Here is a 24947-nt window from a genome sequence, read left to right as displayed (position 1 = left end):
GTATAAATATCGAAAGTTATGTACAAACACCTGTCTATTCTACTCATTTCAACTGACTTGTGAAAATTGCTAAAAAAAAAAATCCAAATTCTTTGACATATAGCAACTTTTTTTTTTAACAGTAACGCAAATAGTTACTTTCCCTGGTAACGAGTTACTTTTATTATAGAGTAATTCAGTTACTAACTCAGTTACTTTTTGGAAAAGTAGTGAGTAACTATAACTAATTACTTTTTTAAAGTAACGTTCCCAACACTGCTCACAACAGATTAAGAGCATTTGTGTTTTCTCTGAGATGAGAATGATCCCTGAGTTTCATTTCTCTGCCGACCGAATGAGTGGCGGTTGTTGACTCCCTGCTCTCGGTTAAGCAGGGAGTCAAGAGTAGCGGATCCGCAGAGACTCATGAGTAGCGAGTCCGCAGCAGAAGATGAAACCCTGCTCTCGGTTAAACAATGAGTCGGATTCGCTACTCGGGTAGTACATTTTGTTTCTCTGCCGAGTGAGATGTAAGATGTTTAAATGGTGCCGTTTATTGATTATATATCAATCAAATGTGGTAGGACTCAACTGAGCCGGTTAAATAGACTTCTTTGGTGGCCGGTTCAATGAGCCGGATCCCGAATCTTTTTTCCACCGCTACAGTACTGATCATGCGCTTTAGGCGGCTTTGTGAAACCTGCATGACTCTTAAATTCTCATTATGAGTTACTTGTGCGATTTGTATGACTTGTTGTGACGTTTTGTGACTTTTGTCCACCAGTATTGAATTAACGTTTACCTACAGCATTTGGTGCAAAAACATCTTTGTTTGTACCTTAATGTCTGCTTTTTTGAAACAATTAAAGCAGGGTTACGCTATGCTTCTTATATTATGCTATTAACAGCTGTGAGTTGTTAGATTCTAGCAAAACTTTAACCTTTGTTGAATAAAATCTGAAATTTACAAGGATTCAATTATTAGATAAAAATATAACGTATAAACGTATGCTGCGTCATGTAGAGTGACAATAAATGGATGAAATGGACTGAGAACATCCTCCTGACGCAGCGATGTTTTTACAGCAGGCACCGCCCCGCAGGCACGAAACCAAAAAATCCTGTGGCTGCTGAAACTGTGTACTTAATATTAATCTTTCTTTCTCCAGAGACAAAACGGAAAAGGATCTTCTTTGACGAGTAAGTACATTTGGCCGCCACACACTCCATCTTTACGCGCAACTGTATATGTGGTGCCGTCTTTGTCCTGGGAGTTGAGAGCCAGGAGCGTCTTTCCTTAAAACTAACGGAAATGTCACAGGTTTTATTTAGAACAAATAAAACAACAACGCAGACTAACAGAGGAAATTGTTTTATTTAGCTGGTATAAAAGCGTGTTTGACTGACTTTTGTCACAGTGTAGAGAGTCAAAGTTTCCTTTGTTAGTGTTACGGTTGCACGCATCGCTGTGAGACCACTATGAGCTAAATATAAATGTCACAGATCTATTTCACGGTGAACTCTATAATTGCTTCGGGTTGTTTTGGTTGTTGTACGTGGCAGAATATGATGATATGGAATATTAAGATATGAAAAAAGTCATTTTAAACTCATTTGAGATATAAAATAAATGAAAAAAAAATCAGTATCTGGAAATTGTTCTCATTACTTATTCTTATTTTATTTTATTCTTTTTAACTCAGTTGTAGAGACAATATCTGCTGCAGCGGTATTTAGTTAAGCCATTCCCTAGAAATGAAAGTGAACTAACTACTTAATCTCTCGGGGTGGCCATGTCACAGCTTTTAAGATTTACTGTAGGCTTTTCTCGACAAGTGTATTGGTAAAAGTCAATAAAAGTTAATATTTCTACAACATCTTTCAGTTTTTGGACATGTTGGTCATTGCTGTTACTTTCCAGTTATTTTAATCATTGTATCTCCAAAGAACAAAAAAAAAAAAAAAACTAATGTACTGGCAGAGTTTCTTGTAAATTCTCTGTAAATTCTTTCTCTGAACAAGGAAGTTGGACTGAGATGTATGCTGGCATCACTTCACAACCGTTTTTGGAAAATGTATCCTTCCTCCTAGTGTAGACTTGTATATGGTGGTCGACTGACAGATGATATCACATTCTGATCATATTCTATATGATCCCAAACATCCCTAACACACAAAACTAGTTGCCCTTGTTTCAGCCGTTTTGAAGATTTGCTTAGGGGTTGTGAAGAAATGAAAGTAAACGTTGCAGTGTCAGATCATTAACCACCTAATAAAAGATTAAACAAAGATCTTTTATTCATTAATCAGTCATGTTTAGGCCTGCAACTGGAGCGGTAAAGCTCTTTGGGAGCTCTGAATGCTGTTTGTTAGCTATTTCGGTGAACTCTATAATTGCTTCGGGTTGTTTTGGTTGTTGTACGTGGCAGAATATGATGATATGGAATATTAAGATATGAAAAAAGTCATTTTAAACTCATTTGAGATATAAAATAAATGAAAAAAAATTCAGTATCTGGAAATTGTTCTCATTACTTATTCTTATTTTATTTTATTCTTTTTAACTCAGTTGTAGAGACAATATCTGCCGCAGCGGTATTTAGTTAAGCCATTCCCTAGAAATGAAAGTGAACTAACTACTTAATCTCTCGGGGTGGCCATGTCACAGCTTTTAAGATTTACTATAGGCTTTTCTCGACAAGTGTATAGGTAAAAGTCAATAAAAGTTAATATTTGTTATTTTCGATAATAATATTGAATTGAAATATTTGAATGAAGGGGTGCTTCATAGACAGTCTGTGGCTTCCAACTTCGAATCTCAGAACATTGCGTCTGAACTCAAGAGGAAACCTGCTGATACTTTGTCTCACATATTTCCAAAACATTTAAAATGAATCTTTATGGGACCCTTGCCAGTTTCTAAAATTATAATTAGATCTCATGCATAGCTCACTTGATGACCTTCAAAAAGTGACCCATTATAGCTGCGGCCACGTCAGCTTATTATTTTAAAACTTCCCTAAGAACTGGACAATCGCACAACGCTGAGCCCTGTATCTGATTACAGCTAATAATATTTTCTTCATATGTTCCTTTAAACCTGCAGAAATGTAACATAGCTTACTCATATTTCAAAGGTTCCTGACAAATTTAATCGATAAAAGATGCCAAGGAGGACCTAAAAGGAAGAACATATCTAAAAACTGTGATTTAAAATATATTCTAGATTTTGTTTTCTACAATATCTTTCAGTTTTTGGACATGTTGGTCATTGCTGTTACTTTCCAGTTATCCTCCTCCTAGTGTAGACTTGTATATGGTGGTTGACTGACAGATGATATCACATTCTGATCAATTACCTGTATGACCCCAAACTTCCCTAACACACAAAACTAGTTGCTCTTGTTTCAGCCGTTTTGAAAATTTGCTTAGGGGTTGTGAAGAAATGAAAGTAAACCAAGCTGCAGTCTCAGATCATTAACCACCTAATAAAAGATTAAACAAAGATCTTTTGTTCATTAATCAGTCATGTTTAGGCCTGCAGCTCGAGAAGTAAAGCTCTTTGGGAGCTCTGAATGCTGTTTATTAGCTATTTCGTTGGATCGCCTATAGCTTTGATTACAGCACTCATTCGTAGTGGCATTGTTTCGATAAGCTTCTGCAATGTCACCAGATTTATTTCCATCCAGTGTTGCATTAAATTTTTCACCAAGATCTTGTATTGATGATGAGAAGGTCTGACCACTTTTGTTTTTCTTTGATTTGATTTCACCAAACATTTAAGTGATTGCCATTCACGATCAATCAGATTTTTTTTTCCAACCACATTTCTTTCTGGAAGACGATGGCTCCCCAGTATCCTTTCAGTTTTTAATAATGCGTTTGACAGTTCTAAACCCAGTTTTAGTAGTTTCTTCAATCTCCTTAGATGTTTTCTCTGCTTGATGCCAATGATTTGACCCTTCTCAAACAGACTAACATCTTTTCCACGACCAGGATGTGTCTTTAGACATCGGTATTTAAGAAATGAGAAGCTACTCATTGCATCAGTTGGGGTTAAATAACTTGTTGGCAGCTGAAGCATAATCATCCATGCAGTAACTATCCAACAGGAGGCTTGTACCTGTTTGCTTAGTTCAATCCAGGTGGAACAGTTGGGGTTAAATAACCTGTTGGCAGCTGAAACATAATCACCCATGCAGTAATTATCCAACAGGAGGCTCGTACCTGTTTGCTTAGTTCAATCCAGGTGGAACTTTTTTTTTGGCCAGGTAGTATATGTAAGAATGTTTAACCCTCAAATGTTGTGGGAGTAGAAGGTCACAGGAGATGGAAATAAATAAGCACGCACATTGCTAAAAGTCAATCAGTTACATTGTAACATTTGTAACATTTGTAGTAAATATTTAAGGATGACTACACACACAAAAAAGAAAGAAAATAATAATAATAATACATTTGATTTATAAGCGCCTTTCAAGACTCCCAAGGACACTGTACAAAAACAAAAGGACACAAAACAAGAAAAAAAAAAATGGAACAGTGCAGTCACGGTGGATAAGCTTTCTTGAACAGGTGGGTTTTGAGTCTGGATTTAAAGAGAGGGAAGGAGTCAATGTTTCGGATGTCCGGTGGGAGTGAGTTCCAGAGTTGGGGAGCAGAGCAACTGAAGGCTCTGCTCCTCATGGAACCGAGGCGGGCCGAGGGCACAGACATTTGTTGTTAATTTGCAGCATGCAGTGCTTCATCAGAGATAACGCGTCCCCTCCCAGTGGTCAGGGGATAGGCCGCTCTTATCTCTACTGGTGCATTTGTGAGCTTTTTTCTGTTCCAAAGTTTATGTGTGAAACTTGACACTGCAAATATATACACCGATCAGGCATAACATTATGACCACCTTCCTAATATTGTCTAGTGCTACGCCTATACTTACCGGAAATGACGAATGACTAACGCCGTATTTTGATTTTGACCGCGAGCGTATATCGAGCAGATATTTAATAGTACTACGTGTAAAACAGCAATATAGATCATTTTCATTAAATGTCATATTATAACTTACATCTGTATGGACCTGTAAAACTGCTCCACCACCGCTTCCAAATCACTGCCGCCGATATCAGCCGCCACTATCGCAAGTTTGAATTGGGTTGATAGTCCCTCCCCTTCTGCTTCGTAGCCAAGATGGCTACCGTTTAGGGTGGAAAGTGTGCAGCGTTCCACACTCAGCTTTTTGACCGTTATGAGTACACCATCCGGGTACTTGCAGTGCACTTCGTCTCGTTGGAATTTTCAGTGTGAACGCCCTCACGTACTCAAATTAGGTATTGTAAGTGCAGAAGTACGCGATTTGAGACACAGCCTCGATCTCCCTTGTGCCTCCAAAACAGTTGTGACTCATCAGAGAATGGACATGGGCCTTCTGAGGGTGTCCTGTGGTGTCTGGTAACAGAATGTTGTTAGTGGGGGGCTTTGGCTCCTATGGGTTTATTTCATTAACTGAATGAAATAAAGCCATCTGCTTGTAGTATCCTTCCTGCAGCACATTCACAGCTTTCTTATCAGTAAAGTTTATTTGCACATGGTAAAGTTTGCTTGCAGTCAACCGTCACGTGGTCAGAAAAAGTGTGAGATGCACTTGTGGGTAGAGAGCTTCCCGTTTTTGTCCGTGTTCCTCTAGATGCACTAAAAGTTTTTTCTTGTGCCTCAGCGTCTGACTTCATCTATGTAACATATTCCACCCAAATTTTAGGAGACATTGCAGTTTGATTTGTTGCTGTATGGGTGGATTCTGCAGGCAGATGCCAAAGCAGAGCCGCCTCATGTCTGTTCCCTCCTGTTGACATCAGAGAGTGATGTCACAGTGCAGCTGACGTCAACTAAACGTTAGGCAATAACAGACCCTGAGCCTGAACGTGGAAGGATTTATGCATGCATTTAAAACCTGCTGCTGTATTTCCAGTAAATCATTTGTCGGTTGAACATCTGTGCAACGTACTGTTCATGCAAGGACAGCAGACAGTTACATCATTTTGACTTCAGACAGACAAACAAATCACCAACACACACTGATGTGGGCTTCCTTTGACATCAGCTTTCATCCCCTTTTCCACTCACTTGACACCTACCATGAATATAGTGTGCACAAATGGTGATTTAACAAGTTTGCGTCTGTTTGGAAGACAAAAAAAGAAAAACCCTGTCCGATGACATTCAAAATACAGCGGCATAATCTTTCAGTCGGCTTGAATGCGAGGTGCTTTTTGAGGAGTTTCATTCAACAGCAAGTGTTTAGATCCCACTGATTGTTCTGTCGACTCACTTTAAGCTGAAGGACATTGTTTGCGCACCTTAAACTGGTGCCGTTTTGCGTTACCATAGCCTCAGATGTCATACAGAGCTTTGTTTTCACCTGTGTCAGCTCAAAGGAGTTTAACATGTCCACCATAAATATACAGTTCTCAGGTTTCAAATACGACAATCACAATGTAGTTATGCAACACTTGTCATTACAAAGGCCTGTTGTTCAACAAACGTCTGATCAACTAACACGAAGACCTCTGATGGCATTTGGCTCAAATGATTCATCAGACGTGATGGCCTTCAGCCCACAGCAAATTTCCCTTCCCTCTGGTGTGCAGATTCTGAAACCGTTAGAGCAGCATTGCTTGAATGAACTCTAGCAGACATTCAAAGTTGTGCATGCACAAATTCATTTCATCTTCCCCAAATCACTCTTTGATCCCCCCCCCCACCACCACCACCACCACTAACACTGCATAAAGCATATGTATGCTGTATGCACAAAGCATGCAGATGAAGCCACAAAGCATTTCCGACAATACTGACCTTCAGTTGTTAACCACAAGCATTTATCTACTTAAAATGTGTTCGACATTTGCCGATCTTTTCATTTCAAGAATGACAGATCTGCATGCATGGTATCTTTTTTGTTTCTGGACACATTGTCATACCCATAACCATGTCTGTGAAGGTTCTCAGTCATCCAGGTCACAGCATATCCAAAAAGTGTTTAAGAAAGGCTACTGGACTTGTAGAGCTGTAGAGTTTCTCAAAAAACTCTACAAGTCTAGCTGCCTTTTTTAAACGCTTTAGATAAAGAGTTATGGTTATGGGTAACTATAATTCTTTACCTTATAATTTACATCAGCAATAACTGATTAATTAGTGTAATCAGTTGTTTATTGTAAGACTGAGGTGTGTTGATAAGAAAACTGTGTTTTTGTCTTCTTCTTGTTTCAAGGATGAGAAATTTCAAAGCAAAGGCCGCCTTGGTGGTGGGAGCTCTTGGTCTGCTGGTCCTCCATCTCTGTAAAAATTATGGTGAACAGAACAACAGACATCTCAACATAAATGTGAGAGAGGATGACAACCTAGTAAGGCAACCCAGCAAAAACACCTCTTATGTGTACTCCTGGCCAAAATGTCAACAAAATATGTCTGCAGCCAATGTCACGGGCTTCAGCTCGCTTCCCAATAACATAAAAGACTTTCTCTATTATCGTCACTGCCGCCATTTCCCCATGCTGCTGGACATTCCTGACAAATGCGGAGGAGCTGATAAATCCAGAGAGGTCTTTCTTCTGCTGGTCATTAAAAGCTTGGCCGGCAACTACGACCGCCGAGAGGTGCTGCGCAAAACCTGGGGTAAAGAGAGGATGCACAAAGGCTTGTGGATTCGAAGGATCTTCATCTCAGGAACGTCAGGTTCTGGTTTTGAGAAGGAAAGACTGAACACACTGCTCAAATTGGAGCAACGTGAGTACAACGACATCCTCCAGTGGGACTTTAGTGACACATTTTTCAACCTCACCTTGAAGCAGATACTCTTCCTGCAGTGGATGGACATGAACTGTCCAAACGCTCGCTTCCTCTTTAATGGTGATGATGACGTTTTTGCCAACACAGACAACATGGTTGAGTACCTCAGAAACCTCAAGAACAATGATGGAAGCAAGCACCTCTTTACTGGCCACTTGATACAGAATGTGGGGCCCATCAGATCACCAGGGAGCAAGTACTATGTCCCAGTTCAGGTTCAGAAGTCAGACTCATACCCTCCTTACTGTGGCGGTGGGGGCTTCCTTCTGTCTGGCTATACAGCGTTGCTCATATACAATATGTCAGAGTCCATTACCATTCTTCCCATTGATGATGTTTACATGGGCATGTGTCTAGCCAAAGCAGGACTCGGTCCTGAGTCACATATGGGTGTGAAGACAGCAGGGCTCCACATTCCCTCCAGCTCACTAGATGCATATGATCCCTGCTTTTATAAAGAAATTTTACTGGTGCACAGGTTCCTTCCAGTTGACATGTATCTCATGTGGCATAGAGTACAGAACCCAAATCTGAAATGTGGCCCCTCCCAGAAGACAATTTAGTAGCACCAAACTACATCTTACAAGTGGTAACAGAGCTTGTTGACGGTTTGCATCTTGCACTAGCTCAGATGGACATGGAAAGACTGAGCAAGAGAGTTTTTTTCCTACAAACTGAGTGGATGAGCACACTGGGGTTAAAATGAAGGGACTAGAAAATACGTATACCTCATTCTTTGTTTTGGGCTTCATTTTTCGCAGGGAATAGACACATCGCTGATAAATCATCATATACATTTGTTGTTTTATGACTAATACATCATTCTAACCCATCAAACAAAATTCAAACTTATGTTTCTCACTTGCTGACGGATGTAAAATGGTTGTTGCTTACTTGCCTCGTCCTGAGATGCTGAGAAAAATAACCTGGTCTGTATCTCGCCAAATGCTGCCCAATTCTCTGCCAGATTGTCTGATGTTGTTGTGTGGGTACACTTTACACTTCACGTGGAATCAGTTTACTTTTTAATGTTGATTAATGGCACTTTAGGCTGCTTTTGAAGATGAACTATAACCAGCTTTTAAACCAGCTAGAGATTCATCCTTTGAAACTGTTTGGAAATGGGGTGACATAAAAAAGTTTAAATTACTTGCAGAAACCACATGTCTATCATCAGAGTCACTGTGTATCTCTTCACAGGACACAGATTCATCTACATCTCTGTAAATCGGCAACAAGCCCTTGAGGCCAGGCAAGAAGGATTGTCGTGTGATTTCATGTCCTCATGATTCTCACGAGAATCCAGCTGCCTCGTAAATCAACTCAAGTTATGCACAAATGTTAAAAAAATACTAAACAACACTAAAGCCTGGGTTGGTTATTACAGGTAAACTCCACTTGTCCATGCTTAGAAACCGTAACCAGTCTCAGCAGGCTTGAAATCTATACTAAAAGTAATACTCTGGATTTAATGAACATGCAGGATGATATTTTAAAGAGCCCAAACTGCAAGAGCATACATGCAGAAACGGATTAAGTAATGTTTTGCCTGGCGTAATGCAAGTGGCATGTGATACGTAGCTTATTAACTACACTTGTAACTCATCCAAACATTAAATCCAAATCCACATTACATTACGTTAAAAATACATAGCGTGGTATAGCACATCATCTGTGTTGTGTTTACTCTCTAACGTGAAATGTGGTCCTCCAAGATAAGAATAAATTAACATCAGCAGTGGTCCTCTCCCTCCCTTTACTGGGATTCTCAGGTGAAAACAAGTCAGATATTCTACCAGGTGAGAGATTCTAACCCAACAGAGCAGCTAATGTTAGATTAATTATCTATCTCCTTACATCTGACAGTGAATCTGACAAAAGACACCAGCAGCGTGACTCAAAAAGCTTGACAGACGTGGAAGACTTCTGTGACTTAATGCTTCTGTAGATAAACATAGCTTGTTCTTCCGTGTTTCCTGCACCTAAAACATCTGCTAAGTTAAATAACACTGGAGCTGCTTGTTATTCTGAGTGATTAGACCTTTGTTCAGGTGGACACAATGCAGTGTACAGTAACATGTCATGAAACTGTGAGACTGTGATTGTGGTAGATGAATGAGAGAGAGTGTATTTAGTTAATTACATATTTATCATGTTACCATTGGTTTTTTGAGGCTGTGATTTTGTAGCTATTGAGCTATTGATATTGATTAAGTATTTATGTAACTTATCATACGATGTTTATTGAAACTTTCTGCACACTGTCCAGCTATAGGTCTAACTTCAAAAGTAATTTCTCAGGGTTTCTTAAGACTAAAGAATTGTAGTCATTTAATCTTCTGTTTAGGCTCATCCATTTTGCACGTTTTTCGTTTCTTTAAAGCCTGTATGTTTGTGTAACAGAAAGGGATGAATATGTTTGTGCCTTACATCCATGTAAGGCCATGTACTGAGAAATGCACTCCTATCAGGTGTCTGTAGCAACTGTTTTAAGAGGTTTCATGGAAATAATGAGGCATTACTTGTTGAATGCCATGTTTTGTAAGGGTGTGTTTTGTTGTTGTTTTTTTAATGCTGTTCAGAGGAGGTTATATATTGTGTAATTTTATGAATAAACAGCTTTGGGATTAAATTGTGTATTCTGAGAAATATGTTTAGTACATATATGTATACATATATATATATATATATATATATATCTGTATATATTAGGGGTGGGACTTTAATGCATTAATTGCGATTAGTTACAAAAAATGAGCAAACGACGCGGGACAGTTGTCAGTGCACAATTTCCTGGTACAATGATTACACTGATGCACACGTCAGAGCTCGGCTAACAGCTACCATATAGAGGAATCGGATGAAAGTATGTTGCTAGGACAGATGGAAGTCAAATTTCATTTAAAAGATGGAAGCCTTGATAAAAGCATGCTTTTATGCAAATTGTGCAAAACAGTGTTTGCATGCCACCAAAGTACATCTAAATGCAAAGCATGTTGCAGTGAGCGAAACCAAACAAAGAAATTGTAGATGACGAATTGTACAGTATGATGTGTGTCTTTCTAGATAAAGTCACTTAACTGCAAAACTAAAAAACAATCCATCTCAAGACCAGAAAGTCAGGTACAGATAATCTGTCTGCTGGATCATGTCAATATGATCTCTATGTGTTAGGTGTTGTACTGAATAGTCAAATATCAACTATTTGTTTGCAAATTTCATTGTCTAAAGTTATTAGACCTTAAACTGCTATACACACAAAAGTTGCATCAAAGGCCTCCTTTCAAGCAATGTTTATTGTAGCCCGTATTAGGCCTAAGGAGCTTCATTGTGTGTCCCGTTGATTTCTGTCTAAAAATGAAAACGTACACGCCATCTATCTACACCAACATTTCACTTCCCACAGAGTTTCCTCCTGCAACATACAGACCCCAGATAAACAGCAGATTTTCTAAATTAATGGGATCTGAATCATTCTTGATACCCAAAGGAAACTAAATTAAATTGACCTCACATTTTAAGCTAGATAGAAAGCTACTGAGCATCTGACTATAAAGTGTTTACTTTGTTTATCAGCAAGTGCTGTAATCCTCAATATGTTTTGATGTTTATGAGAGTGACTTCGAAATAACATGCACAAGTATTTTGAAAATCATCAGCTCTTGTTAATTGTTTATAACGTGTACAGTGCCAAATTAACAAGGTGTTCCCATGACTGGCATCTTAAAAGGCAGGTAGAACAGGATACCACGGCTGTGATTAGGTGTCCCAAAGGAAGGATGTACAAAGAAAACTGGTTCTAAAATTACCCCTGAGGAACACCATATTATCATCATATTACATACAGATGAATTAACACCTACAACACCTCAGCCTGTTTAAAAGAATGCCATGATCTGTCGTGTCAAAGGTCAGGTCTAGGAGTACCAGGACGGAGCTCATCGTCAGCTGCTAAGAAAAGATCATTTGTAAGTAAAGCAGTCTCTGTGCTATGGTGCTTCCTGAAACCAGACTGACAACTTTCAAATATGTTCTTGGTTTCAAGCACGAATACACTGTAAATTCTAACAAGTTGAGTTTACTTAAAGAAATTTAGGAAACCGATTACCTTGGGAAAAGTAAGTAAACAAACTTACTTGTGTGAAGTAGTGTGAAATTATTATATTTAAGTGAGCTGTACTTGTTTTTAAAGTTGTAAGAACTTAATGTATCTCAGTACAGTTAAATTCAAATCAAGTTGTTGCAACTCAAATACTTTGTGTCACATTAACTTAATATATTCTGCCAAAACAAGCGGACATCACTTGAAATCTGTAATATACTTCACTTGAGGTATTTTAGTGTAATCCACTTCAAAAAAGTTGACTGAAACTCAATGACGATGAGTCACATTAACTTAATATACTGTGCCAAAGTAAGTGAGCAGTACTTCATTTTAAATAAATGCACTTAACATACCTTAGCTTAGCTAACTTAAAAATAAGAATTCACAAAATGGCATTACAAACATATTTTTTTATTTCAGTATCTGTAAACAACAACAATAATAATCGACATGCTGTTCTTTCGGAAACTTGTCTAGAAAGAGATCATCAAAGGTCGAGTTTGGCTGAACAATTGTGGGGGATAAATAAATAAAAGGTCAGCATATCTCTTTAGCACCACATATACTGGTATTATATATATATGGGGTTTACCATATTTGAATGTGCAAATACACTGCTGATGAAGACATGGTATTAGGGAGGTTATTGTGAAGCCATGATGCTTTAATCTATGAAGCTTTAATAGTTGGACTCATTTTGGAGAGATAAAAGTGCAGAACTTACACGTCCACTGCATCCCTCTTCCAGTCGACACTTAAAAAAAATACAGGAGAACAATAAATTAGACTAAAAGAGACAGTGACCACCTATTGTAATGTCTAATGTTGAAGTATTTGGGATTAGCAACCTGCCCATTGAGATGTTACTAATTATTTATCATTGTTATTATTTGTCATCATATTTTATATTTAAATCCAGTGATAGAAATAAAAACAAGTGTAAAATGTATTATATTAAGACTGTTTAGTCACTTATATTGTACAGTCTTTAAATCTTTTTGTACAGTCTGAATCTGTTTTGGAAACACCAAATGGTTGTCTATATTCTATAAGACAATACCAAAAAACATTTGTCATATTTATCATCATTTTTTTTTTTTTTTTTTTACAAAGGTTTTTAATGTAATAATTTTGCAATGGTGAATCAAACTAAGACACAAAAATAAACATGAAATAAAAATTACTAAGAGTGACAATACCGTCTCGGAAGGATTTTGGTCCAGTCTACTGAGAAAGCTTCTTATCAACGAAGCAGCAGTGAGGGAGGAGGAGTAGTGGGACGAAAAGCTGCGGCTGCTGCTGAGTTGGTCTGGCTGGGTAAGACAGTTATCTGGTACCCTGGTGGCCAATACAGTCTTGGTGACCGAGGTTACCTCTTTTCTACCTGCCACCAACTTCACTGTCACAGACACCACCTAAGGTAGGCTATATCAAAAAAAAAATAAACATAAAAAATGTATTAAATCCGACAATTTTAACAGTCATGTGTTACCACATTTTCATGTCCTTCATATCTAAGCAAGATTAAATGATGAACGGATTAATATTGTTTCAATAATGTTTCCAGATTAGTGTATTAAAACAGACAGCAGTGTCTATGAAAAACACCTTATTCAGACAAAATGTAATACTTAAGGATAAGCATCACTAATTAATCTGACCTGCATTTTTGAATGTCTAAATGAAAGCAGTACCCACCTGTCTCCTTTCTTCTGGGTTGGTTTGTTGGTTTTAGTATTTTGGGTCATACCACCTGCATGAAATAGACCAAACTGGGTAAAGTCACTAATCTGTGCCAGGCGTCAGCATTTATCAAAATACTGTAGTTATAAATAAGTGTAAAAATGATTGAGTGTAATGTACACTCGACTTCCGTGCTTACCGCGTGGACTGACCTGCCGCTCCAGCACTTCACTCGGACTGTATTTCCCTTTCTCTACTGGGTCAGTTATGACCGCTGTCTGGAGCAGCGGGCGTGTACTGAGCCCGAGAAGAAGTGCTCAGTTTGAATGTTGTGTCTACAAACTGAAACGAACAAACCTTAACTGACATTACACACACACCGTCTGGACTGACCTTAGCTAATGTTTACGTCCCAGCACGAGCTGACTGCACCCTGACACACTTATAAATTCTGCTGCCTGGAGCTGAAGCACGGAGCCGGAGCTGCCGCCGCCCTTAGCCCGTTAAGCTAACTGGTTAACTCATACAGCTAAATTAGCAGCGCGTCGTAATCCAGCAGCTAACAGGCAGGAACCGGCGGAGACATGTTAAATATTAACACTACACTGGGGCTCATCCAGACAGAGTCAAAGCACTTTTAATCGGATTCGCTAATGTTGAACTGCTGCTAACGTCCACTCTGTGAACCCGCACAGAGACACACAAGCTAACATGCCAACAGAAAGTCGGAAAGTCAGATGTCGGCTTTCTTCGAACAACTCTCATTGCAAACATTAAATTACATTGACAAGATTACAAACATAAGCTTTAAACTTTCCGAAATCAAGGTGAGAGCACTGGGGCCTGGTGCACGGCTTTGGCCTCTTGCGTTTGAATGAGTTGATGCGCGCCAACCGAAAATGGACATGCGCACTGGGCTGCACTGCTCTGTAACTTCTCATACCACAAACCATGCTACACACTCAGAAAAACCAAGTTCATATAACTTAATGAAACAAGTATGCGGGTAAAAAGTGCAGAAAACTCGGTGAGAGAAAGTAAACTTAAAAAACTAGTATGAATTAAGTTAAATGCACTATTTCATCATAAGTCGGGGGGCGCAGCAGTAAACATTCTACATAGTAATAGCACGGAATTGCATGACTCTGTGCCAGAGAAAAGAAAGTGGAGGATGCGAAAGAGGAGCGAGAAGAAAGAAGGAGGACATGTGTTTGGTGCATCGTCCCCCAGCAGCCTAGGCCTATAGCAGCATAACTAAGGGATGGTTTAGTCCAGCCCTAACTATAAGCTTGATCAAAAAGGAAAGTCTTAAGCCTGACCTTGGAAATAGAGAGAGTGTCTGCCTCCCGAACCCAAACTGGGAGCTGGTTCCACAGGAGAGGAGCCTGATAGCTGAAAGCTCTGCCTCCCATTCTACTTTTTGAAATTCTAGGAACCACAAGTAGGCCTGCACTTTCAGGCCGAAGTGATCTGTTGGGATGATATGGTACAATGAGGTCTTTAAGATACGATGGAGCTAGGCCTTTAAGGGCCTTGTATGTAAGGAGGAGGATTTTAAATTCTATTCTAGACTTTAAAGGGAGCCAGTGAAGAGAAGCTAAAACTGGAGTAATATGATCTCTCTTGCTAATTCCTGTCAATGCTCTTGCTGCGGCATTTTGAATCAATTGGAGGCTTTTTAAAGAGCTATTTTGACAGCCAGACAGTAATGAATTACAATAATCCAGTCTGGACGACACAAATGCATGAACTAGTTTTTCAGCATCATTCTGAGACAGGATGTTCCTAATTCTGACGATATTACGCAGGTGAAAGAAGGCAGTCCTGGTCCCTTGCTTTATGTGACATTTAAAGGATATATCCTCATCAAATATAACACCAAGGTTTTTTACAGTAGTACTGGAGGCCAAGGTAATGCCATCCAAAGACACCACGTGATTAGATAATGAATCTCTGAGATGCTTAGGACCGAATACAATAACTTCTGTTTTGTCTGAGTTTAAGAGTAGGTAATTACAGGTCATCCAAGCCTTTATGTCTTTAAGGCATGCTTGGAGTTTAACCAACTGATTAGTTTCATCTGATTTCATGGATAAATATAGCTTGGTGTCGTCTGCATAGCAATGAAAGTTTATGCCATGTTTTCTAATAATCTAATGGCAACATGTATAACGTGAAGAGTATTGGTCCTAGCACAGAACCCTGAGGAACTCCGTAACTTACTTTTGTATAAGTAGAGGAATCATTATTGACATGAACAAACTGGAATCTGTCAGATAGATAGGATTCAAACCAGTCTAATGCAGTTCCTTTAATCTTGACCTCACTTTCAAGTCTCTGTAGTAAAATATTATGATCAATAGTGTCAAACGCAGCACTAAGATCTAGCAGAACAAGTATAGAGACAAGTCCACTGTCTGAAGCCATGAGGAGATCATTGGTAACTTTAACCAAAGCTGTTTCTGTACTATGATGAACTCTAAAACCTGACTGAAACTCTTCAAACAGACCATTCTTGTTTAAGTGGTCACACAACTGATTAGCAACAACTTTTTCTAGAATTTTGGAAATAAAAGGAAGGTTGGAGATTGGTCTATAGTTGGCTAAAACATCTGGATCTAGAGTGGCTTTCTTGAGTAAGGGCTTAATTACAGCAATCTTAAAAGAGCACATATCCTGTTAATAAAGATAAATTTATCTGGTTCAATATGGAGGTGTTAATTAATGGAAAAACTTCTTTGAGCAATTTAGTTGGGATTGGATCTAGAAGACAGGTTGATGGTTTAGATGCTGTAATTGTTGAAGAGAGCTCAAGAAGATCTACTGGGGAGAAGGATTCCAGATATTGATAAGGTCTTACAAAAGTTTCTAATGTCACTGTACTTACATCTTTAACAGCTGTTGGAAGGATGCCTTGAATATTTTCTCTAATGCCAACAATTTTATTAGTAAAGAAGCTCATGAAGTCATTACTACTGAGGGCTAAAGGAATAGATGGCTCAACAGAGCTGTGGCTCTTTGTCAGCCTGGCTACAGTGCTGAAAAGAAATCTGGGGTTGTTCTTGTTTTCTTCTATTAATGATGAATAATATGCTGTTCTAATACTACTGAGAGCTTTTTTATAAATGATAATAATGACATATGCGATAACATTTCATTTTCATTAATTTTTAATTAATATTTAGTCCAAACAAGCTGAACAGCAGATAAATATATGTAGGCTAACTTTATCTCCGCAGTGACAAAAACAACTGTGTTCCCCAGTAGCTAAATATGAACAATGAAATTAAATGATTTAACTAAAAATGAGGGGTGGGACTCAATTAAAAAAATTAATCTAATTAATTAGAGGCTTTATAATTAATTAATCTTGATTAATCACATTTGAATCACATAACAATATTTGCCCCAAAAAGCAACATTTTTTAATTTAAATGGATTTTTGTGGATGACTGAATCAAATAGACACAGACATGAATATTGTAAACTGCAGATATAATTGATAAAAAATACCTGAGGAGTTAATCATAGTTTAATAACATGGTGTGATGATTACTGTTACAAAATGTATAGTAGTTAAGAGTGTGTTCTGCTTAATGTATCTTACTAACCACAGAATATTCCAGGCCGTGCAGGAATAGAAGAAGGTCAATAACAGATAAAGGAAGGTAATGCAGCAGGTCGAGATGACCCAACGCTAGATTAACCGCATGCCCATATCAGGGAAGAGAATGTGTTCTTTGTTAAGGTTGTTGTGTGCAGGCACTCACTCGAGGAGACGGAGCGAGGATGGAGTCAGATGTTATGGGCGTGAGTGGCAGGTGAAGAGGAGAGGAAAGAATTAGATTACGAGCCAACACCCAAGTTCAAGACTTCATGAACTGACACGACTTTGTTGTTTGTCAGGGACAGGAAGATTTGGCCCAGAGCTCTGTAAGCTTACTTCTTTGTGTTGCTTTAATTAAATTACTCAAACTGAGAAATAGAAGCGTGCAGTGTCGTCCATTAAACGAACGCGCGGAGAAGAGGAACGAGGTTGTGACAGCGGGTGAGAACCACACCATTTGTCCCATTTACCGTTTCTGCATAATCATGTTTATTTAATATTTGTTTGCCAAATTCCACCTTTTTCTGTAATGTGCCTACACTTACTATCCCGGGTTTGTTTGTGTTTGCATTATATTTGGTTACGAATCATACTCCAACATTTCCATTTAAAATCAGACTCAGACAAGTATTAAGTTAAAACTAGTTTATTTCAAATGTGCATCATTTAAGTTAATTGTTGATTTACTTCCCATACCCACCATGTGTTCCAGGGACAAAAGGAGGGAAATTTGGATTTCTTCCTGCTTTTAAGGTCTCTGTGACCTCATCACAGAGGATCACAGACAGAACCATCAATGGGGGTGTTTTGCAATGAGGTTATAGTTTATTTGTTCGTTTAAGATTAGGTGGAGAGTGTAAAGAGCAATGGAAGTTAAAGGCCAACGGGAAGGTGCCTGTCTGTTTGTGCAAAAAGGTACATTTACAATTTGTCACTTACCTCTTCCATCCGGGAAAAGGTGAACATACCTGCTTAATGGTATGCACCAACAGGATGTTGGTGAAGTGCTAATGAACAGCACTATAAAAGCAGTTGCTTGTCAGCCCTCAGGGAGAGAACAACCATGTCTGTGTAGCTGGGTGCACGTTACATTACATTAAGTTGCGTTAAGTTAAGTTAAAGGTGACATAGAATGATTGAACGGGGTATTTATCCTTGATCTGTGATGTGACATGCAGACAACAAAATTTTGGTTGGGTCTGTAATGCCTTAGAAGCTTCCTAAAAACCTCTCTCAGAAAGCTATATTAGGGTGGGGGATTTTAAACGCGTGGTTTTGCACCTATTTGGCGCCCCTTCGGGCTTAACTGGCAACCTCATTATGAAATGCAAGCACTTGACGCTGATTGGCTGCATTTGCTGCCACTCAAAAGAATGTAAACTTCGCTATAGAGAGCCGAAGTCCCGCCCCTCTACTTACCGAAGGGAGTTTTGGTCGGTTCTGTACGCGCCAGCATGCGGGACTTGTAGTTCGTTTAATTACGTATTTTCCATAGCGTTTTACTTAACTATCTTGCGACAAACTGTGACATTCTTGACATGTAAAATCATTTTTTATTCTGAAAAACAACATATGTATAATCCAAGGCACAAGTCGATCGGGACCAGAAAATAATTTATCTTTCGCCATAGACTGCCGTTCACAAACGAAGTAGCAGTCTGTGGTTGAATGTAGTTGGAATCCGATTATAAATGAACAGCAGCCACGCATCTCGTGCATTTCTTTCGGTGGGAATGTAATGGAAAGTTTGCACACCGCTTGCACAGCCTGGAAGAGCACACCTCGGAACGCGACTCGCCATTTCGCCTTGAACTCCGCAAGCACTGCTGCAATGTACTTCCCGTTGGAGGCGAGAGGGCGGATGTATGCAAATTATTTTGAAGGGGAGGGAATTGAATGAGAGTGGGGGGGCAGTGAGATGCATTTTACGTAATATGTATCCGTTGTTCAGATTGGGCCATTTTCTGGCTGACATTTCTAAAGGAGGAATTTCTATGAAACGGAGATGTTCAGAATGTCTAGCACTTTTCGTATGTTCGTGAATGCGGGCAGACTACCGTTATTCAACTAAGACAAGGTAAAAACGTTTTTTCATTCTCTGTCACCTTTAATCTAAGTTGCGAAGTTTTATTCAGTTAAGCTTTGTTAACTTTAATTTTGTAAATTTTGTAGATATTCCTTTTTTTCCATTATATGTATGTTTTGGTGACACCTGGGCTCGGAGAAATAAACACTTTTTTTGGATTGGAACAACGTTTTGAGTCTGTCTCCTACTAATTCCAACCACTCTGGCCAGGCTTCCCCACAGAGGTCAAAAAGGGATTGTAAACGGTCTTCTCCAACAAAACTCAAGCTCTTTTATGTCCGGAAAAATGCATTTGCATTTCAATTCAAAACAGTAGAAAAAGAAATATCCCTGGCCAAAACTGAACAGACCTAAAGTTAAAGTGCCATTTTAAGTACTTTAAGTACATTTCAAAACATTGCCTTTAAATAGTAAAACAAACTACAAAAAATAAAACAGTTTGGGCTGCCGATACGTCTTGTCCGTACTCGGACCGGGACTGCTGGCGCTAATAGCTCCGGCGGTTTCTGTGCTCACTGCAACATGCTTTGCATTTAGATGCTACTATAGGGTTGAAGTGGTTCAGTGGTATGCCAACTCTTTTTTTTTTTTTTTTTTCACAATTTGCACAACCGAATCCTCCATTTTGGTAGCCGTTAGCCGTAGTGATGTGTCGGTCGCGAACGAGACGGCTCTAAGAGCCGGCTCTTTGAAGTGAACGACGGGAGCCGGCTCTTCATTGGGAGCCGATTTAGTTTTTTTCTTTCTTTTTTTTTTTTCCTCCGCTTGTTTTGGTGAAAGCCACACAGTGATTGGTCAAGATGTGTGGCGACAACTGCAGTGTCCACACAAAGAGCAGTAGGGGCGGGGGAAAGGGAGGGTCAGACACACACAGCAGTGAGCACACACACACACACGGAGGAAGACAAGAGAGCGAGAGAGAGGAGGAAAGAGCGAACGAGAGAGAGAGAGAGAGAGAGAGAGAGAGAGAGAGGACGAAAGAGCGAGCGAGAGAGAGAGAGAGAGAGAGAGAGAGAGAGAGAGAGAGAACGACGAAGAAACGGTGAGAAAATGAGCGACAGCAGCAGGAAACGTAGTAAAATTTGGACCCATTTCAATGTTATAAGCAGCTCAAATGCTTCAATGTAAATAGTCCATCTTCTTGCACATGTGGAACCAGTGAATTTTCTGTTTTGTTTGTTTTGTTTTTTAAACTGGTGAAAAAAGGAGTTTTGAGCCCTGGATGGGTCTTTGTTTTTTATAGCATACTTTATAGTTTATTTATTTTTTTATTCTCTGTTAAAAAAATTTATTCTCTGTTCAAGTTTGAGTGTGTTCAGTTGCTAAATAAAGCCATATAAATGATAAATATTTGATATAGTGTATGTTTTTTACATTAGTAATTCATTTTACACATAGTTTTGCATTATTTTTGGTGATAAATATACTTTAAGCAACAGAAAATCTGAGGAGGCACTTGGGAGCCGAAAGAGCCGGCTCTTTTTAGTGAGCCGAGCCAAAAGAACTGGCTCTCCAAAAAGAGCCGGAATTCCCATCACTAGTTAGCCGAGCTCTGACGTGTGCATCAGTGTAATCGGTGTACCAGGAAATCTTGCACTGACAAATGTTCCGCGATGTTTGGAACGCAAACTGCGATAGAGCCAATTAATAACGTCACTCGCCACCAAGTGCTCAGATGTGTGAATTGCAATCTGTCAAAATCACAGGTGGCCTTCAGATTTTTTCATCAGTTTTTAAAAAATGGTCATGACAGACCCCTGGTTCATACACACAGTTTTAATATGATCAGGGACACAGCTAGTAGTCAGAGAACTGGTGAAAATTGACACCATGGAGGCCCAGACAGAAATTATGAGCTTATATTAAAAAAACTAAGTGGACAGCATTGTTTGTGATGTATTACAACGTAATTACCTTGTGAATGAAATACTAATATTTCTGGAGAAACATATACTTACCTCTCGGACTCAATAGTAGGGTCTGTGAAGTAGGGGAAGAGAAGTAAATTTCAGAGAAATTGTAGATGACAAATTGTACGGTATGATGTGTGTCTTTCTTGATCAATTCACTTAACTGCAAAACTAAAAAACAATCCATCTCAAGACCAGTGATGGGAATAATGGTGTTAAAATAAACGGCGTTACTAACGGCATTATTTTTTCAGTAACGGGGAATCTAACTAATTACTATTTTCATCATTACAACGCCGTTACCGTTACCGACAATTAACTGTGGTGCGTTATAAAGTGTGAAGTTAAATTTTTATTTTTTTATTAGAAAATAATGCAGATGTGCTCAACCACTGGTTATAAGGCAATACAAAATTATAGATTTAGATAAATGAGGTAGGAGGACAAGAAATAACAATAAATAAAGTAAAAAGATATACATTATTCCTCTTTAAACCACGTATCATATAATAACAATGTTTTTTCTTTTTATAGAGTTTGTAAAGCTTTGATGTATTGTTTAAATTCACAAGAAAACCGTATAAAGCAGTGTGTTACCTTGGTTACTCTACTCTTGTGCATATGAAATTTCCCAAACAAAATCAACAGGTTGACAGCAAATTCAATTTGGTCCTTGTCATGAACAAAATATGTGATGATATTTTTATCATCAATTTAACATTACATTTAGTTTTCAAATCAAATCAAAATTTATTTATATGGCACTTTTCATTCATAAAAGCAATACAAAGTACAAAGGCTAAAGACAACAAGGACAAAAACCCAACCCTCCTGCCCCCGTAAAAACACAGAGAGACACAAAGACACAGAGACATACAGACACACACACACACACCCACACCCACGCACACACAAGCTCACACCCACTGTACATGCTAGAGAGAGACATGGCCGGTCACAGAGACCTGGAGCAAGGAGAAAGCCACCTTTGGGGGCCATAAAATAGGATAAAAATAAACAAAATAGATAAAATGCTTTTCAGCCTGCCCGGAGCTCTATTGAAGACATCCGACTTGGCTCTCACACTACAGCCAGCAACAAGCAAGAGCTGCAAAAAATCCAATTCTTACACATATTTAAAAAAAGTAACACAATAGTTACTTTCCCTGGTAACTAGTTACTTTTATAGTGGAGTAATTCAGTTACTAACTCTGTTACTTTTTGGGAGAAGTAACTAGTCACTATAATTACTTTTTAAAACTAACGTTCACACATACACAGAATACACAGAAAAGGATTCAGAGATATACGGCATTTTTTTAAAATCCTGACTACATTATCCTATTTTACACACTGTGAAGTAATTCATTGCTACTGAGGGTGCCGATTTATATGGGCTATACATACCTGCAGCACACAGTACTGATATGTTCATGTGTTTATGTTCAGTTCTGTTGTGTTCTATTAGTTGACATTGTGCTGTGGTTGTAGAGCGTGTTTCTTTTATGGTGAGCCAGAGCCGCATATTACAAGTGTCAGACTGACTGTGTTTATGGTGTTGATTACCTTGCAAAAAAACCTCCGTAGCTCCTTTTGTGTGAGACGCTGTGATTACATTGTTGCAAAGCACTACTTTTTACTGTGTTTTTATGTGTGACGTCATTGACTAGTCGGCGTTGACACGACTTTCACCACTTATTAGTCGACTTTAAAAAATCTGAAGTTGTTCAACCCCTACTATGCGTCATTTTTTGTTTCTGCACCGTGCGGTGTTGCTGCTTGCACATTGTTTTAGCCTCTTTGAAATCACCAAAACGATCTGTGTTTAATTCTTGCATACATTTTACTCAACCACTTTCCCTCCATAGCTCCTTGTGAATTTGACATCTCGTTCTCACTTAATCAACTTTGGTCCTTTAGCTTTAACGGTTAGCCATGGCTACTCGGTCTCCCTCTGCTTCTCCTGATCTCTCCTGCATATTGTGTCACATGTGTAGTTACCCTTCCGCCTCCTTTAACGATAGTAGTACGTGTAATAAATGTAGTTCATTTGTATTATTGGGGGGAGGCTCTCTGAATTTGAAGCACACCTCTGCACCATGGAAAACAAACCAGTAGCTAGCCAGGGCCCTGTTGCCGGTGCGGACCGACCTAGAGTAGCTACTGTTAGTATAGCAGCCGGGAAACCAGGGCAGCTGGGTGACAGTACAAAGAAAGCATAGTCTTACCCGGCCCATGGATCACCACCAACCCCTTCACGTTTCAAACCGATTTTCCCCACTCAGTGACACACTGGCTGAGAAACCAACTCTGTTAATTGGCGACTCTATTTTGAAGATAAAGAATCCAGCGACACTGAACCATTAACTGCTGGCTAAAGCTAAGGCTAAATATGGTAAAAGTGTTATTCACGTCGGCAGTAATGACACCCGGTTACGCCAGTCGGAAGTCACTAAACTTAATGTGGAACTGGTGTGTAAGTTTGACGAAACTGAGTCGGACTCCGTAGTTCTCTCTGGACCCCTGCCCAGTCTGACCAGTGATGACATTTAGTTAAGTTGCAGTGTCGTCATTCCATCGCTGGTTATCTAGGTGGTGTCCAGCAAACAACGTGGCCTTCATTGATAATTGGAACACTTTCTGAAGTAAGCCTGGTTTGATTAGGCAAGATGGCCTCCATCCCACTTTAGCGGGTGCTGCTCTCATCTTTAGGAATATGGCCGATTTTATTAACCCCCTGAAACCCTGACAACCCAGAGTTCAGGCCAGGAGGCAGAGTTGCAGTCTCTCTAGGACTGTCTCACACTCAAAACTCTCCAAACTCCAATGATGTTCTGTCTGCTAACAGGATATGTGCCCCAGTCCTTTTAAGTTTGCTGTAATTAAACCCTAACTTAAGAAACTCACTCTAGAACCCAAATGTTTTAGCCAACTATAGATCGATATCCAACCTTCCTTTTTTTTTTTTTCAAATGTATTTATTAGTTTTTGTTTGCAAATTACAGCAAATAAAACAGTAGGTCGCTATTACATGCAACAAAGCAAACTTTTTCTCCCTATTCTCCCTCCCTTCCCCTCTTCCCCTCAAAAAAGTATAAGAAAAAGGTATTAAAACAATAAAAAAATAAAAAAATAAATAAATAAATAAATAAATAAAATAATAATAAATAAATAAATAAATAAAACATATATATATATATATATAAATACAAATTAAATATATACAAAACGTATATACATGCCCGCATGGACACAGATACACATACATATACATATATGCACACCCTCACTTTGATTAACTAAATAGATAAATATTGGAAACAGTTGTAGCACTGATGCATTTCAAGGGCGTTTCTCAGGACATTATGTCGCACCACATGGACAGTCTACTCTCTCAGAGCCTCCTGCTGTAGCATGTTACCAACATTGGCATCCTGTCTTAAAAAACATATAAAAGGTCTCCAGACGCCGTCAAAAACATGTTGTTTCTGTCTAATAATGTATGTTATCTTTTCCATTATCATGTTTGATGCCATCTCTTTGATCCACCTGCCAATTCTTGGTCCATCAACATTTTTCCAGTTAAGGGAAATGATGCGTTTGGCTTGTAATATACACATATCTACAAATCTAGATTCTTTACTTTGTAGTTGTGGGATAGTTGGATATATACCCAGAAGAAAAAGCTTTGGGTCCAGCGGTAACTTCCTAGCTAATACTTGATCAATCATATTA

At 38.9% G+C, this 24947-nt stretch overlaps 1 protein-coding gene across 1 annotated transcript; it reads left to right on the top strand.

Moving 5' to 3' along the window:
- Positions 1–650: 650 nt before the first annotated feature.
- Positions 651–10447, top strand: LOC311490871 (N-acetyllactosaminide beta-1,3-N-acetylglucosaminyltransferase 3-like). Its single transcript, XM_084548614.1, has 2 exons — positions 651–1179; positions 7244–10447. The coding sequence occupies exons 1-2, from the start codon at positions 1019–1021 to the stop codon at positions 8382–8384; spliced, it is 1302 nt and encodes a 433-aa protein (XP_084404740.1). The 5' UTR covers positions 651–1018; the 3' UTR covers positions 8385–10447.
- The last annotated feature ends 14500 nt before the right edge of the window (positions 10448–24947 follow it).

Source organism: Chelon labrosus (assembly GCF_963514085.1).
Source record: "Chelon labrosus genome assembly, chromosome: 7".
NCBI lineage: Eukaryota > Metazoa > Chordata > Actinopteri > Mugiliformes > Mugilidae > Chelon > Chelon labrosus.
Note: the sequence above shows the minus strand (reverse complement) of the source record. Positions and strands in the feature narration are given on the sequence as shown.